Raw genomic sequence first — 15,298 nt, 5'->3', positions numbered from 1 at the left:
ATCTGTTTTATTCCAATTCAATCGTCGCTCTAATCATAGAATTGCAAGGTGCAATTCTATGATTGGATGGATGTGGGGGCTCTCCTCACATTTAATGACAGAAGCCATTAACATGAGCAGCTGCAGCCAAAACAGCAGTGTATGATGTAAAAGCATTACATAGCACTAACAGCACTAAACAGTTCACTGCAAAACAGAAAGCGTAACTTTGAGCTGACTTTATTACCCAGGAGTCCATGTAATGTTCTTAGATTCACTGCACAGAATCTGTGGTTCAGCCAAAAGCAATCATTCAACAACAGAACACATGTAGGCATCAATTATTATTTTTTTTAAGTTTAACTGCATTGATTTCATGCTGTTAGACAAAATTTTTACTTAATTACACAAACAATCAACATTATTAGGGTTACTATACTACTGTCATTTAGTCTATGTATCAGTTCCCAGTCAATGGGAGAAAAATTCATCCAGTTCTGTCTTATCCTGTAGGTATAATATGGACATGAAAGTTTGACAGTGAATGTTTTACATGTTAAGTTCAATTCAATTCAATTCAATGTTATTTATATAGCGCCAAATCACAACAAAAGTCACCTCAAGGCGCTTTATATTGTACAGGTGTCATGCATATAATGTTACATACTAAATTGATACTTACTACAAAAACATGATTACAAGTTCCACTAAAAACCACACAAAAACACCAACATAACCACAAACCACCACCAGTGAGCATACTAAATAATTACACAGGTTAATTTTGCTCTATGTGTAACAGACCTAAAGAACAGAGAAACCAAGTGGCCGGCGTAGTGTACAGAAACATCTGTGCCGAGTATGGCCTGAGGTCAAAATGAGATTACTGTTTATTTTTTAATAATGTAGTAAAAAAGACACAAAAAAGACCAAAAAAATAACAGTTTCACTCATTAAAATTAAAATTAACTTTCTTTTGTTTGGAGTGGCACTGGGTTCATTTGTACTGGGTCATGGGGTGATCATTCCAGTAAGGCAGCTTGGACAGTTTCTTTTCAGTGGCTGCTTCTATTGGCCAGCCCCAGGCCTTAAAGAAGCCAGTCAGGTTCATCTTCACAGTCTGGGAGAAAGTCTCAGCATACAGGTTCATCTTTGTGTTGTTGTCATCAGGGATGTCACTCATACGGTGGTACGCAGCAAACACCTTCTTAAAGGCATCCCAGCCAAACTTTTCCTGGAGCTACAGAGAAGGTAGATATGACAACAAGCCAAACTACTTTTATACAAAATGTTTGTTGTTTGTTTGTTGTTGTTTAAGGTGCATGTCTACCCCCTGCTATGTAATTTTCTCCTGTACTGACATATTGGCATATAATGTGATTTGAGTATGTGGCTACAATGCAGATTAAATCTAAGTGATTTGTTGTTCACTTGCTAGATTTAAAGTGTGACTGGATCAAATGGAGTTAGAGGCTTTCAGTCTTATTCATATCATATATCTTCTTCACTGTGGACCAAGCAAATTTTCTCTATAACTCTCTCACCTGCAGATATGTTTCCAGGGCAACCCACATACTCCAGTCACTGAGTTTCCTTCCTCCCTTGATGTATTTCTCTGCTCGACTCTTTCGCTTTGCTAAAGGCAAACCGTCATGAGCCTGCATTGAACAACAATTGGAAAAAGTTCTTGTGTTTTATGATCATGTCTGATAAAGTAAATAACAGATTTTCAATCTCAACACCAATTGATTTACTCTACCTGTGCTCTGTTGAGACCCAGCACCTCTTCATGGACATACACTGACCACAGGTTGCACGTACACTCTGTGGTGTGTGGTCGAAACTCCCAGCAGCTTCTCTGTTGGTTGTGTCCCAGCTCATGGATGGGACCCCATAGTTCTTTACCTTTTTTAACACCAACTAATTCAGCAGCTGAGGCATGGTGTGCCATGATAGGATAACCTGAATGCATCCACCCTTAACCAAAGAATATAGAAACAATGGGATACTAGTACTTTTTTAAGATTACAAGGCTTTGTGAGAGAACAGTGCAACATATGAAATATTACCATTCATCATTCTAACAGTGTATATATGACAGAAACATTCAGTTCCCATTTAAGTTAGGATGGAAACTACAAATTGTTGTGATTTATAAATGTAAATTGTTGTCTGTATATGTGTCAGGGACAGGCTTCATGTCCTTGGGACTCTCCATAAGCAAAGCAAATAAGAAACAGGTACATACAACTTTCAGCTGCTCCCTTTCTTACAAGGGGTCACCACAGCAGGAGACACTGGGCAGGTGTATAAAACATGAAGCAAAGTGCACTTACCAGCAGAAATCTGCACATCTGTCACAAAACGCTCCTTGCGGGGAAATTTGTGTGGTTTGGCAGCCAGATCTGCAATGGCCCTCATGATTTCATCCCACAGAGCGGCCACCTTGTCGAGGTGCTCCAGACCCCGGATTACATCTGATGGTACGGTGAGGACGATGTTTTCAAACTCCAGCTCTGCCCAGGGGGAAGGAGCTGTGCGCAGCGTTAACCACTCAGCTGCAGTTGTTACACCTGAAAAGAACAAAAGGGGAACAGACCTATAAAAATGCCTTGGATTATTAAACTTTCTGCACTGCTTTAGAAGAGGGGTAAAGCTGTTAAAAGGTTCTTTGTTTAGCTTTCTTTACTTGTTGAGCTTAAGTCATCTGTATTGTCCAATGAAAACACTGTATCTTCATCAGAATGAAAGTGATCCAAGTCAATAAGAATAAGACTCATCAGATATCTCCCATTAACTCCACTGACACAAAGTACACAGCATCATTATAAACCACAGACTCACCAGACTTGTAATATGGAGCAGTTACAGCTTTCTTGACTACGATCTCCAACCCCTTCACTTGTGTGTTGGGTGGTGCCACCAAATAGATGAGTCCCCCCCACAGGTTGCACACATGCATCATCTCTGAAGTAACAGGAAATCGCTCACAAACACGTGGAGGTCTCTTCAGCTCATCCTTGTCATGTAGGTCATCAGTTTGACAGCCTATCTGAATCTGTAGATGAAATGGAAAATTGTGTCATTGCCTAACGCTTTTTAGCTACACGTTATAACATAAATAAAAGGATGACAGGCTGAAAAATTTAATTTTCAATTCAATTCAAGTCAATTTTATTTGTATAGTGCCAAATCACAACAACAGTTGCCTCATGTGCTTTCAATCAATCAAATTACCCCTTACGAGCAGCGCTTGGCAACAATGGGAAGGAAGAACTCCCTTTTAACAGGAAGAAACCTCTGGTAGAACCAAGCTCAGGGAGGGGCAGCCAACTATCACAAACAGTGGGGGCGAGGGAAAGGAAAGGGACGCCTCAGTAGGATGAACTTGGCCCTAAAGCTCACTGGAGGTGAGTTATGGTTTCTTATGCTTTCTATCAAAGACCAGACAACATGCAGCATTATCAGAGGGACAAAGAACTCAAAATAATCTGATTTTGTTTGCAGTACCTTCCAGTTTTTGTTGATAATCTCAGCTGGTATGACCACGATGGTCTTCATTCCAGGACACAGGTAGAGACCTGTACTGATCCACTCTTTCTCACCTGGCACACACAAAATTTAAAAGAAAATGATATCAGGCAAAATTATCTTTAATTTTAACTAATTTGCTGAATTTTTTTAATTCACTATTGTTGCTAATAAGAAAAATTGTACAGAAAATAATTATAAGGTAGCTAAACCAGTATGAAAAGCTGTCATTGAGATGTGGAGTACTAAGTTTGTACACAAACTATAATGAGGCTTTAAGAGAGCACCAAACTGTAGTGACTCCGTCAGACCAATAACAAACTGGAGAAACACCTGTGAGTCAAGGTTTAGGGCACAATAACAAAAAGCCAAGAGGCGCTGCCCAAACCACTTCAGCCAGCTCCTTTCAAGTTGAAGGAGTAGTGGCTCTACTTACTTTCTTCTGCTCTTCCAGGGCCAGGTCACAAAAGCTGCAGCCTAAGCAGAGAAACCCTGACCTCTCTCTCCCCAGCCACCTCTGCCATCTTATCTGGGGGAACGGCAAGGCATTCCCAGGCCAGGGCTTGGACTACACCTGGGGAGTTGCCCAGGAGGAATCCTAGTCAGATGCCTGAACCACTTCAGCTGGCTCCTTTCAATGTGAAGGAGTAGTGCTTCTACTCTGAGTGGGGACCCCATCCTATTTCAGCCGAGCACCATGGCCTCTGAATTGAAGTTGCTAATTCTCAAATCTGCTGATTCCCACTCAACTGCGAACTATGTAAGCTGGAGGCCAAAACCTAATGAGGTCAAAAGAACCACATCATCTGCAGAAATCAGACATCAGATTCTGAGGTCACTAAAGTGGCAATAGGAGCCTATTGCCACTTTGCAGTGCATAGGAAGTCTGTGCCTAAAAATTCTGAACAGGATCGATAACAAAAAGAAGCCCTGGCAGAGTCCATCACACAGCGAGAATGATTTCCGTTAATTGCTGACATTGCAGACGAAGCTTTTCCTGTTTTCTCGGTTTATGTTTCCTTTCTTAAATTCTGTCATCTTGTCCTATGTTTTTATGTCATTTCATTATTTTAGATGCGCATCACTTTGGTCAACAGCCATTCTTTTAAATGTACTTTAGAAATAAATTTGACAACAAAGAGAGCATAGAAAAAATATTCTTAAGAAGCTGCAATCTTTCAACATACTGTATGCAGAAAAATGCTAGTGATTGACTCAATCACTTAGTTGTGGTGAGTGCAGTGTACCTTGCTGTCATCTACTGTGGGAGCAACATCAGGACTAATGACAGCATTTTATAGCCATTTTAAAGCTAGCTGTTTTATCATTATTATTATTAGTAGTAGTAGTAATAATAGTAATAGCTCATTGTGAATGATACAAACTTTTTCTTTGAAGAACATTAAAGTTTGTAGTCACTGACAACTGCAATCGCAAAATCTGCAGTTCGCTGATTTTATGGTTTTCAAGTAAGTTGATATATTCATGTTATGTCAACAAAAATGAGCTCTGACCTGCTGTGTTAACATTGATCTTGATCTTATGGTTACAGACAACAGGCATTGCTGGATTATCCTTGATGAGGTAGGGAAGGAGAGCATCAGGATTTGGGCAAAACTTATATACAGCTGATCCCACACTGAGGAGTAGGCGGTCTTTTGGAGTCGTTACAGGACAGCTGTCGCTCACCTTGAAAGAAAATTTCAGTGGATGTTGATCTAACACGTCTTAGTGGTTGATAGCTGTAGTGTAATCCATGAGATACTGCATGATCTTCCACTCACCTGTGGCAGGCCTGACCTCTTTAACATGTCAGTGAGAGCAACCAACACTTGTCTGTAGTGGAAGCAGTCATGGGCTTTCATCTGCAAGTAGACATTGCAGTTGCTGCCCAGCTTTTTCAAACATCCCTCTTCATGCTTGTTTAGTTTTCCACCTGTAGTCACATGGGCAGCAAAGCGGTATAGAAGGTGGCGGAAATGGGAAGTATCGTTACTAGCCTCGCTGGGAACAGGGGCTTTGTATGATCCTGCGCTGATTGTTGCTTCTAACAGGCTCAGTCCCATTTGGGTGAGGATCTTGTTTCCTGAAAGACATTAAACGATTCCTTATCGATTCTCATTGGCTCCGTCTTAAGAGTCACCACCATCACTAAGTAGCATCTCAAAGCATGCTATGTGGTCAAATGTTGTGCGTGTTTGTATAAGTATTTCCTCTAATTTACTGTGATCAGTGTTGGTTTTGTTACTCAAAAAAAGTAATGTGCTATGCATATTACATAGAACACTTTTCTTAAAAGTATATTACTTGCAGTATATTACTTAATTAGACATGAGACGTGAAAAGGTAGAAACAGTGGCTGCAGACACAAACTAACAACTCAAAGAAATTGACCTGGGAACCGGTTCTTGGAGAGAACAAGTTCTCGATCCCCATCCCTCGTCATCAATGTATTAGTGTTTGTCTGTTACAGCACTGCATGTATACAAGAAGTTTTAAAATATTGCTGTGGTTGATGAGACGAGAACAGTCGATGAAGTGCATTAATGTATAATTAGGTGGACAATAAGCACAATGAAAGTATTTCTGTTCTATACTGTGAAACCCTGGAAGGTAAAATTTCATACCTGAGAATTCTGTTAGTACATTTTGCCCAGCATGTGTATTTGCCCAGTGCCAGGCATGTCCTCCAATCAGCAGGCCTCCTCCCTCTGCCACAAAGTTTTGGATTTCCTCCAAATGCTCAGTGATATACGCTGTACACACAAACACGCTGAGGTCTTTCCTGAAGTTTGTCTTCTCACACTTCAGCCCTGACGTGCTGAGAATTTTGAGTGCAGGATCCACCATGACACCAACAACCCCTCTGCGCCCTTCATCCAACCAGTGAATTGCGTTTCTCCAAAATGGAGCCATGCTCTAAAATGAAAGGAAAGCAGCAACAAAGGCTGTCATGTGTATGTGTGATATACAAACGACAAGTCCAATCAGCCTACAGTTCATTTTTTCACTTTTTTCCACTCTGAGGTTTATTACATAACCTCATTAAAGTAAGTGATTTCTGGAATTTGAAAGTTGTTTTGCCAGTACTCCATCACACTTAAACCCTCCACCACACTGATTGTGATTGTGACAGACTGATGGTGGAAACAAATGTAGTGTGACAAAAATGCATTTGTAAATCTACAACATGAGTAAATTCTTATGTGTTGATTTTGGCTTAGAAGGACTTACATTTTAAGACTTATATTTCAGAGCAACTATACCTCAAATTTCAGATATCCTTCATGTGTAACCACAATGACCCGTCCTCGCCCATAGTAGGCTCCTGCCAGGAATGATCGTCCATCTTCTGTAGTGCCAATGGGAAAGGCTAGCGGACCGTGGACTAGAACCTCAGAACTTACATAATCAGACGGGAGGTTGAAGTCTGAAACCCCCTGGAGTAAGAACTCCAAGTCATCCTTGAAATCCCTGCCTGTCCTGTATTTAAAGGTTCAAAGAGGAACAGGAAAGAGGCTGAGAATTATAGATACAATATATCAAAGTGAAATCAGAGTCTTTTTACTAAAAATCTGTTGTTGTTGTTGTTGTTGTTTTGTTTTGTTTTTTGCCTTATTTGTCATTATGAAATGGAAGTGTAAAATGTTTAATCTGTAAAATCAATATCCTCAAAAAATATGTTAATGTTGTAAAATAACAATTCAATTGAATTTAGCTCTAAATTGATTCTACATTTGATCAGTAACTGACAAATAAATAACACTTGCCAAAGTTAAACAAAAAAAAGCTGTTTATGCAAAATAACAGGAAACTTGAGGTTACTCTATTCCATAACCCCCGTTCTCTGATAACATTCGTTTCGGTGTCTCACTATGGGGAACGCTCTCTCAGCGTTGTCCTCAGAAGCCTCTATATCATTACTCCAGCCAGCATTGGCTGGCAGTCGTGACGCTTGCGTCAGGGAGGGGCCACCCTCCTCCCTATAAAAGGGTGTGACACAGCGTCACCCGTCATTCAAGATAAGCTCACCTCTTCCTCGCTTCGTGCAAGGAGGGTGATCTGGTGAGACACCTCACTCATGTTATCAGAGAACGGGGGTTACGGAATAGAGTAACCTCAAGTTCTCTTTCAAACATTCGTTTCGGTGTCTCACTATGGGGATATGCAGACTCCCGTATTGCCAGATAAGCCCATTTGAACAACTGACTGCCAACTTAGGAGGTCTCGTGGGGACCCACACTTAACACAGTGTGGGCTAGAGATGGTGCAGTGACATCCAACCTGTAAAACCTTGCAAAGGTCAAAGGTGAAGCCCAGCTCGCCGCTGCACATATCTCTTCTATAGAGACACCCCTAAAAAGGGCCCAAGAGGTTGCCATCCCTCTAGCAGAATGAGCACGAAGTCCCCCTGGGGGGGACAGACCCATGCTTGACTAAGCCAATTGGATCGCCTCAACAATCCAGTGGGAAATGCGTTGTTTGCTAACGGGCTTGCCAAGATGTGGTTTAGCCCAGGAAACAAACCGCTGATCCGACCTCCTGAAAGCCTTCGTTCTCTCTATATAGGTACATAAAGCCCTAACTGGACAGAGAGCATGTAGGCGCTCCTGTTCAGGGGAGGAGAAAGGAGGAGGGCAAAAAGCTTCCAGCTCCAATGGGATGCATTAGAGGAAAGGATTTTGGGGCACAAAGGCTGGATTTGGCCTGAGTGTGACTCTAGAGTTATCCCGCGTGAATCGGGTGCACTCTTTGTGTATTGACAGTGCATGAATATCACTGACACGCTTCGCAGATGCGAGAGCCAGGAGCAATGCAGTCTTTAAAGACAGGATTTTTATTTCCACCTGGTCTAGTGGTTCAACTGGTGGCTGTGAAACTGTCCCCAGCACCAGGGATAAATCCCACGTGGGAATGAGAGGTTTAGACACCGGGTGGAGCCGTCGTGCCCCTTTCATGAAACGGCAGACTAGCGGGTGATGGCTCACTGGGCCATCCACGAAGCCCACATGGCAGGCTGAAATGGCTGCTAGATATACTTTAATCGTGGAAAAGGCCTTTCCTTTATCTAACAGTTCTTGGAGAAAGGAGATAATTGTTGTCACAGAGCACTGAAAGGAGAGAGTGTGAGATTTTCCACACCATTCCTCAAATACCCTCCACTTGTTCTCATACAATGATCTTGTGGAGGGAGCTCTAGCACTCTGAATAGTGGCTATAACACCCTGGGGGAGTCCTGCGGTACTCAGATTCAACCTCTCACGGGCCAAGCCCACAGGGCGAGGCGCTCAGGGTGAGGGTGAAAAATCTCCCCCCTGGCTTGGGAGACTAGGTCTCGTCGGAGAGGGAGAGGCCAAGGTTCGCTCCACAAGAGGGGCATAATCTCCACTAACCAATGAGACCTCGTCCACCTTGGGGCGATCAATATCATTGCTAGCCCTCTCTCTCTCACTCTGGTTAGAGTGGGAGAAATTAAGGCCAGTGGAGGGAACGCATAAAGCAGAGCATTTGGCCAGTTGTGAGCTAATGCGTCTACCCCTAGCGGAGCCTCCTGGTCCCTCAGGGAGAAATACAGTGGACACTGAGCGTTCTCCCTCGAGGCAAACAGATCAACCTGTGGGTGGCCAAAGCGGGTCCAGATTTGGGTTACCACATGTGGGTGCAAGGTCCAGTCCCCGTACTGCGGGTTTCCCCTGGACATTAAGTCTGCTCCCAAGTTCAGAGCTCCTGGAATGTGAGTAGCTCTCAGTGACAACAGATTGATGCTGCTCCACATGATCAGTCTGCGAGCCAGCATGTGCAAAGGACGGGACCGTAACCCGCCCTGTCTGTTGATGTACGCCACAACAGTGGTGTTGTCTGTTCTGATCAGAACATGGTGGTTTCTCAACAGGGGAAGGAAGTGTCTCAATGCTAGAAATGCTGCTAGCAATTCTAGCCAGTTTATGTGAGCACCCCTCTGTCGGCATTTTCTGAATGGGAGATATTTTAAATGCCGGCATGTGATAGCATCTTTTTTACTCTGTCCACAGAGAGACACGTTCTGTACGAGGCGGAGTTTAGAGCTATTCCTATGAAAGAGATGGCCTGAGCTGGCTGCAGGACACTCTTTTCGTAGTTTATGGTGAAACCCAGAGCCATCAGATGATCCACTGTCAACCTGGTGTACTCTCTTCCCATTATTTCTGACTCTGATAGCAGCAGCCAATCGTCTATGTACGTTGCTATGCGGATGCCCCGCCTCTTCAGTGGGGCTATGGCTGCCTCTGTGCACTTCACAAATACCCGAGGGCTCAGTGAGAGACCAAACGGTAGGACCGGGTACTCGTACATTCTGCCCTGAAACGCAAAGCGCAGGAATTTTCTGTGAGGCGGATAAATAGGGATGTGAAAATATGCGTCCTTCAGGTCTATTGATGTAAACCAATCGCATGGGCGCACTACATGCAGCAGAGTGGAGGCCGTCAACATTCTGAATTTGTATGACCTCAGATGCTGATTCAGAGCCCGTAGGTCCAGTATCGGACGCAGTCCCCCTCCCTTCTTGGGCACAAGAAAATACTTCGAGTAAAAGCCGCATTGGCTCTGCTCCTGGGGTATTTCTTGTACTGCTCCCTTTGATAGCAAGGTAGTTATTTCTTCTTGCAGGATCCTGGCTGATTCGCCTTTTGCAAGAGAGAAAATCACTCTGTGAAATCTGGGAGGGGTGGTTACAAATTGCAAACGATAGCCTCGCTCTAATGTCCTCACAACCCATTCTGGCGCAGCGAGAGCTCGCCATCTCTCTATTCTTGCTGACAGCGGCCCCAAAGACAGGCACTCCACAGTAGATGGAGCTTTGGCTGCCTCTTGTGGTGGAAACTGGTCCTGCGGGCCAGACCCGACTGCGCATGTGCGGGTGGCCCGCGCTTGACCAGCGCTCATGGGGCCGGACACCACTGAGGGAATCAACCCCGGTGGTGTCTGGGTGCGTGGGGGCATTATGTTTTTCAACATACTTTGTGTTTTTCACACATTTTTCCCGTGCCCTTGGCAACATGCCTGGATGCAGCGGGTGAGTTTTTAATAAACAGTGTTTTTGTGAGACTGTGACATGCTTGATTCAGCTGAACAGTGTCTCGTCGTCTCTTTGTTGAAATGCGCTCTGTGGGATCCAACTCGAGTCCCAGGCGCTGAAAGGTGGAGGCAGAACACACTTTTCCGAACGGGCTCCGGAACTGAGCCCTGGAGTGAACTTGGAGCCCGGGCTGATCCGGCTCCGATCTCCCCGTGGGGGATGTTAGGCAGCCCGCTTCTTCTTGCGGTCCGATTGCTTGGCTGGTGGTGGGGCACCCTGAGCGGCAGCAGGTGGGACATGTTTCCTGGGACAGTGGGTCTTAGGGTTCTGCGATCCTAGGGGACCCTGGGCCGCGACCTGCGGGGCTGGGCGGCGAGGGATTTTAAACGTCGGCACGCCGGCTGGATGGCTGGTGACCTGAGCGAACGTGCGGCGACTGGGTGGAGGCGGGGGCGCAGCCTGGGTCTTCCTTGGGAGACACAGCTGCAGGGCCTCTCCCTCTTTCTTTTTCTCCTCGCACCGTCTTTGCATAGTGGCAACAGCGGTCCCGAAAAGGCCAGCGGGGTCAATGCTTTCATCCAGAATGTCACGTTTTTCTCTGTGTGCTGTGTGCGCGGGACTGTGTGCTGGGGTTATCACAATCGGCCCCTTGTGTCGCAGAATTCCGACCAGAGGGGGCAAAGAAAACGTCGTCATCCTCATCTGAGACGAGATTTTCCGACGCTCCCTCGGAGGATTCGCTGAGTAGCTCGTCATTAGCCTCGAGGGAATCAGACAACATAGCTTCGCAGCTGACCTCGGCATCATCCACCAGCGGGAGGACGATATCCATCTCGTCGCCCCAGCTGGTGCCTGGTGTGGCGGACTCAATGTGCTCCATCGGTGGGCCGATTGGAGACAGCATTGGGTCCTTCTTCGACAGGCTAGCCTGGCGGGCTAGCCTTCGGTGAAGGCTTTTTAGGGTGAAGCGAGCGCAGTGTTCGCATGAACCCGGTGTGGAAATAGCCGCTTGGGCATGTTGCAGCCCGAGGCAATCACACACGCATCATGTGTATCTGAACCTGAGATTTTGCAACCGCAGGGGCAAATTCTGGGCAGCGGTTTGCAGTCTGCCATATTAAGGAAGCTTGGTGTAGCTAGCTTGGAATGACTGGATGGCTAACGCTGATCTTTTTTTTTTCTTTTTTTTTTCTTTTCTCGGTCGGGTAGCTATGGTGAGCTAGTATGACCTAGCTAGTGTGGTGGCTAGCGCTTGTGCTACTTGGCTTGGTGACCTTGTGTAGCAAAGACAGTTAGCTTGGTCAGCTAGCTGTTGTGCTAGGTGCGTGGTGGCAGCTAACACACTCTCCGACCTGGCTCTGTGGTGAAGAGCAGGCGACTCGAAACGCGAACCGTGCTAGCGCCCGGTGACCAAGGTGTTAGCTTGCACGCTGCGTCACACCCTTTTATAGGGAGGAGGGTGGCCCCTCCCTGATGCAAGCGTCACGACTGCCAGCCAATGCTGGCTGGAGTAATGATATAGAGGCTTCTGAGGACAACGCTGAGAGAGCGTTCCCCATAGTGAGACACTGAAACAAATGTTTGAAAGAGAACTTTTAGTTTTTTAATCTGAATTTTTGAAAACTGCACAAAGTGTGTACTAGGACAGAAAAAATTGATTTTCTTCAAATAATAGATCAAGTGTATTATTTCATTATAATTAAAAATTCCTGTGATGCACTCATGGAAAAATGTAAGTTTAATTGATGGACAAAACAAGGAGGAAAGAAAAAAAGGAGAAAAAAAATATATTAAATGTTTGATGTTGAATTGTTGTTGTTTTTTAAAACTTCTATTTACTTTAAAAATGAGCCAATAAAAAAGAAATAGCTTAAAAGTGGGAAGGGTCTGTGGCAGCAGACCCTGTGTTTCTCTTTAGAGGATCCAAATACAGACAGTCGGGGGAGGGACAGCATTTAACAAAAAACATGCAGTTTATCGAAGGCAGAACACGAAAATACAAAATAAGAGCAACCAAAACCAAAAGCTAAACTAAACTGGAAAAAAAAAAAAAACTCGGAGCAAGGGTTAGACAAGCGTCTTAGTTTAGTGGCAGCTTACGAAAGATTATCATATAGGCTGCTGAATAGACTGGAGGACTATAATGATAAATGGGCCAACTACCTTTCATATACAGGTCAGTGACCTATCCGGCTAAAGTAGTCAAGGTCGGACTAAATATGAGAGCTGTAATTGGGTCTATGTGAATATTGGCATCATTGTGAATTTACGTTATTTTGGATTTTTTTTTTTTTTTTTTTTTGATGAGAATATGTATTGATTGTCAATTTGTTTTGTTGTTGTGACTGGGAATGTCCATTCTGTTATCTTCTGTTTTTTTGTTTGTTTGTTTGTTTTTGGTTTTTTTAATATTAAAATCTAATAAAGTTTGAGTCATAAAAAACGTGCAGTTTATTGAAGGCAGAACACGAAGATACAAAATAAGAGAAACGAAAACCAAAAGCTAAACTAAACTGGAAAAAAACAAAACTAGGAGCAAGGGTTAGACAAGCGTCTTAGAAAAATTATTCCTGGGTAATACAATAAAAAGTAAAACTAATGGGAAAAAAAATTTATAAAAAATTGTAGTTTTTATAAAAGCTATTTCTACTTAATAATTAGGTAATGCAAAGGAATAGATTGAATGCCTAATTTCACTTTAATAACATTGTATCAAACAAGAGAGAAAAATGTTTTCACATTAAAAGTTATTATCTGAAAAGTGGAACTTCTAGAAATCTGCAATAAAACAGTACTATGGCATATACTCACGCTAATGACTTCCAGGAGGACGGGATCTGAGGGTAGACAGGCAGGTTCTCCACCTCACCATAACGCTCAGTGAAGTAGATCCCTGCCACTCCCGACACTTTATTCCCATCAAACTGATGGAGTGTGTTCTCTTTGGGGTGAGTTGCAGCCCAATGCCACGCCTGACCAGCTATCAGCACCCCTCCTCCAGCTTTCAGAAACGCCACCAGCTCCGTTGGGTCTGAGCCCACGCTGTAGGCATCGGTCACATAAACACCAACTCCCAGTTTGTCACTGAAAGCGCCCACAACTTCTACTTGGAAGCTGGATTTTTTGAGGCTATCAGCAACTGCACTGACATTTCTCTGCACCCCTACAGAGAGGTTATCAGATCCATCACCTCTCAACCAGGTCAGAGCATTTTCTACCAGAGCAGGAAAGGCTTTCAAGTAGCCTTCATGACCCAGGACCACAATCCTTCCACTGCCATACAGAGAGGCAGCCATCAGGACCTGACCTCGGCTGTTCATTGCTAAAGGAAAGGCATGGTCTCCGATCAGCACGAGGTCGCAGGGAACACAGGGTCCCTTTAGGTCCAGCTCCTTCAGACCTTTCATCAGGGAGGCGTAGGCCTCTTCATGTTTGATTTTGAATGACTGGTTAGATGACATAGTGTAGAGGATTTATGCTCTGTAGACTGATGAAGAAGGTGAAGGTTAGGATGCAGGAAAAAAAAGGTTTTAGCACATCAGCTTTAATAGTTTTTCTTACATATATGTATGCCAAGCTAAGTTGATGGATTTAAAAAAAGACTCACTTAACATAAAAATAAAAGTATTATTCTTTTGTTAAACATCAAGACTCACAGCAAATTGTAAACTGCAGCTGGTGAGAAAATAAAAAGCTGTTCTCCACTGATCTCATTACAACCAAACACAACTTAAAAATACAAAGCATTTTTTTGGTTTTTTTTGGTTACCTGAAAGTTGCCTTTCTGTGGTATTAGACTGTAGCACAACAGCTTTAAAGAAAAATACCAGGAGCTCTACCGGAGAGGACAGGAGACGGAATGTAAAAAGAGCAAGGAAAGGTGCTGTTTATATCAGGAGATATGACAAGAAGAGGAGGGACTTTAGTGAGGACAAACAAGGAAAGAACTACTGATGAGAGACAGCTCCTTTTAAGTATGTATATAAATGTACTCAATTATATTCTGTCACAGACCTATGTGTTAGTTTTCTTTGCTATTTGAGTTCAGACTTGTGTTTTTGTTTCTGTAAGGCAGACAAAGTTCTTCACTCAGTGCAAATACTGTGCAATCTTTAACTCATCATATACACCTTTAACATCAGAAATTCACATTTACAATAGCAGTCCGCATGCCTCGAAATCAAATACACATGCCAAAGCAAGTTAAGACAGATTACCACTGGCTTTTGAGCTACTTGACAAAAAAACAAGTACTGCCCCTTTTGGCTCAGGCTTGCTGATCATCACTGTGACCTCAGTGCACAGGCTGGTGGGTTTTTAGTTACTGAAGACAACTTGTCTTGACAAAGCCCCTCTTTGGAAACAAATAAGTTCCTAAACTATTTCCCTGTAAGCACTACAGTTATAACATTAACAACAGAGTAAGTTATTTTTGTATTTGAGTCTGTGTGAATGTGTTTTAGAGAGCCTGCCCCTTTCCTCTTGGACGCTCCAAGTGCCCTTTTCTTGAGGCATTTTTATTCATTTATTTATTTTTTAAATGTGTGTGTGCGTGTAGTGCAGGGGTCCCCAACTCCAGGCCTCGAGGGCCAGTGTCCTGCAGTTTTTAGATGTGTCCTTGATCCAACACAGCTGACTCAAATGGCTAAATGACCTACTCAACATGTCTTGCTGTTCTCCAGAGGCCTGGTAATGAACTACTCATTTGATTCAGGTGTGTAGACCCAGGGT

At 43.7% G+C, this 15,298-nt stretch overlaps 1 protein-coding gene across 1 annotated transcript; it reads right to left on the bottom strand.

The window, feature by feature from the left end:
* Nucleotides 1–925: 925 nt before the first annotated feature.
* LOC116332756 (TRPM8 channel-associated factor homolog) lies at nt 926–14,451 on the bottom strand. The gene is made up of 12 exons (XM_039622444.1): nt 14,337–14,451; nt 13,379–14,054; nt 6,777–6,993; nt 6,138–6,429; nt 5,295–5,596; nt 5,025–5,199; nt 3,490–3,584; nt 2,824–3,037; nt 2,316–2,552; nt 1,739–1,956; nt 1,524–1,637; nt 926–1,219 (listed from the first exon to the last, which is right to left on the bottom strand). The coding sequence occupies exons 2-12, from the start codon at nt 14,026–14,028 to the stop codon at nt 977–979; spliced, it is 2,757 nt and encodes a 918-aa protein (XP_039478378.1). The 5' UTR covers nt 14,029–14,054; nt 14,337–14,451; the 3' UTR covers nt 926–976.
* Between the last annotated feature and the right edge of the window lie 847 nt (nt 14,452–15,298).

Source organism: Oreochromis aureus, linkage group 14, assembly GCF_013358895.1.
Source record: "Oreochromis aureus strain Israel breed Guangdong linkage group 14, ZZ_aureus, whole genome shotgun sequence".
Lineage (NCBI taxonomy): Eukaryota > Metazoa > Chordata > Actinopteri > Cichliformes > Cichlidae > Oreochromis > Oreochromis aureus.
Note: the sequence above shows the minus strand (reverse complement) of the source record. Positions and strands in the feature narration are given on the sequence as shown.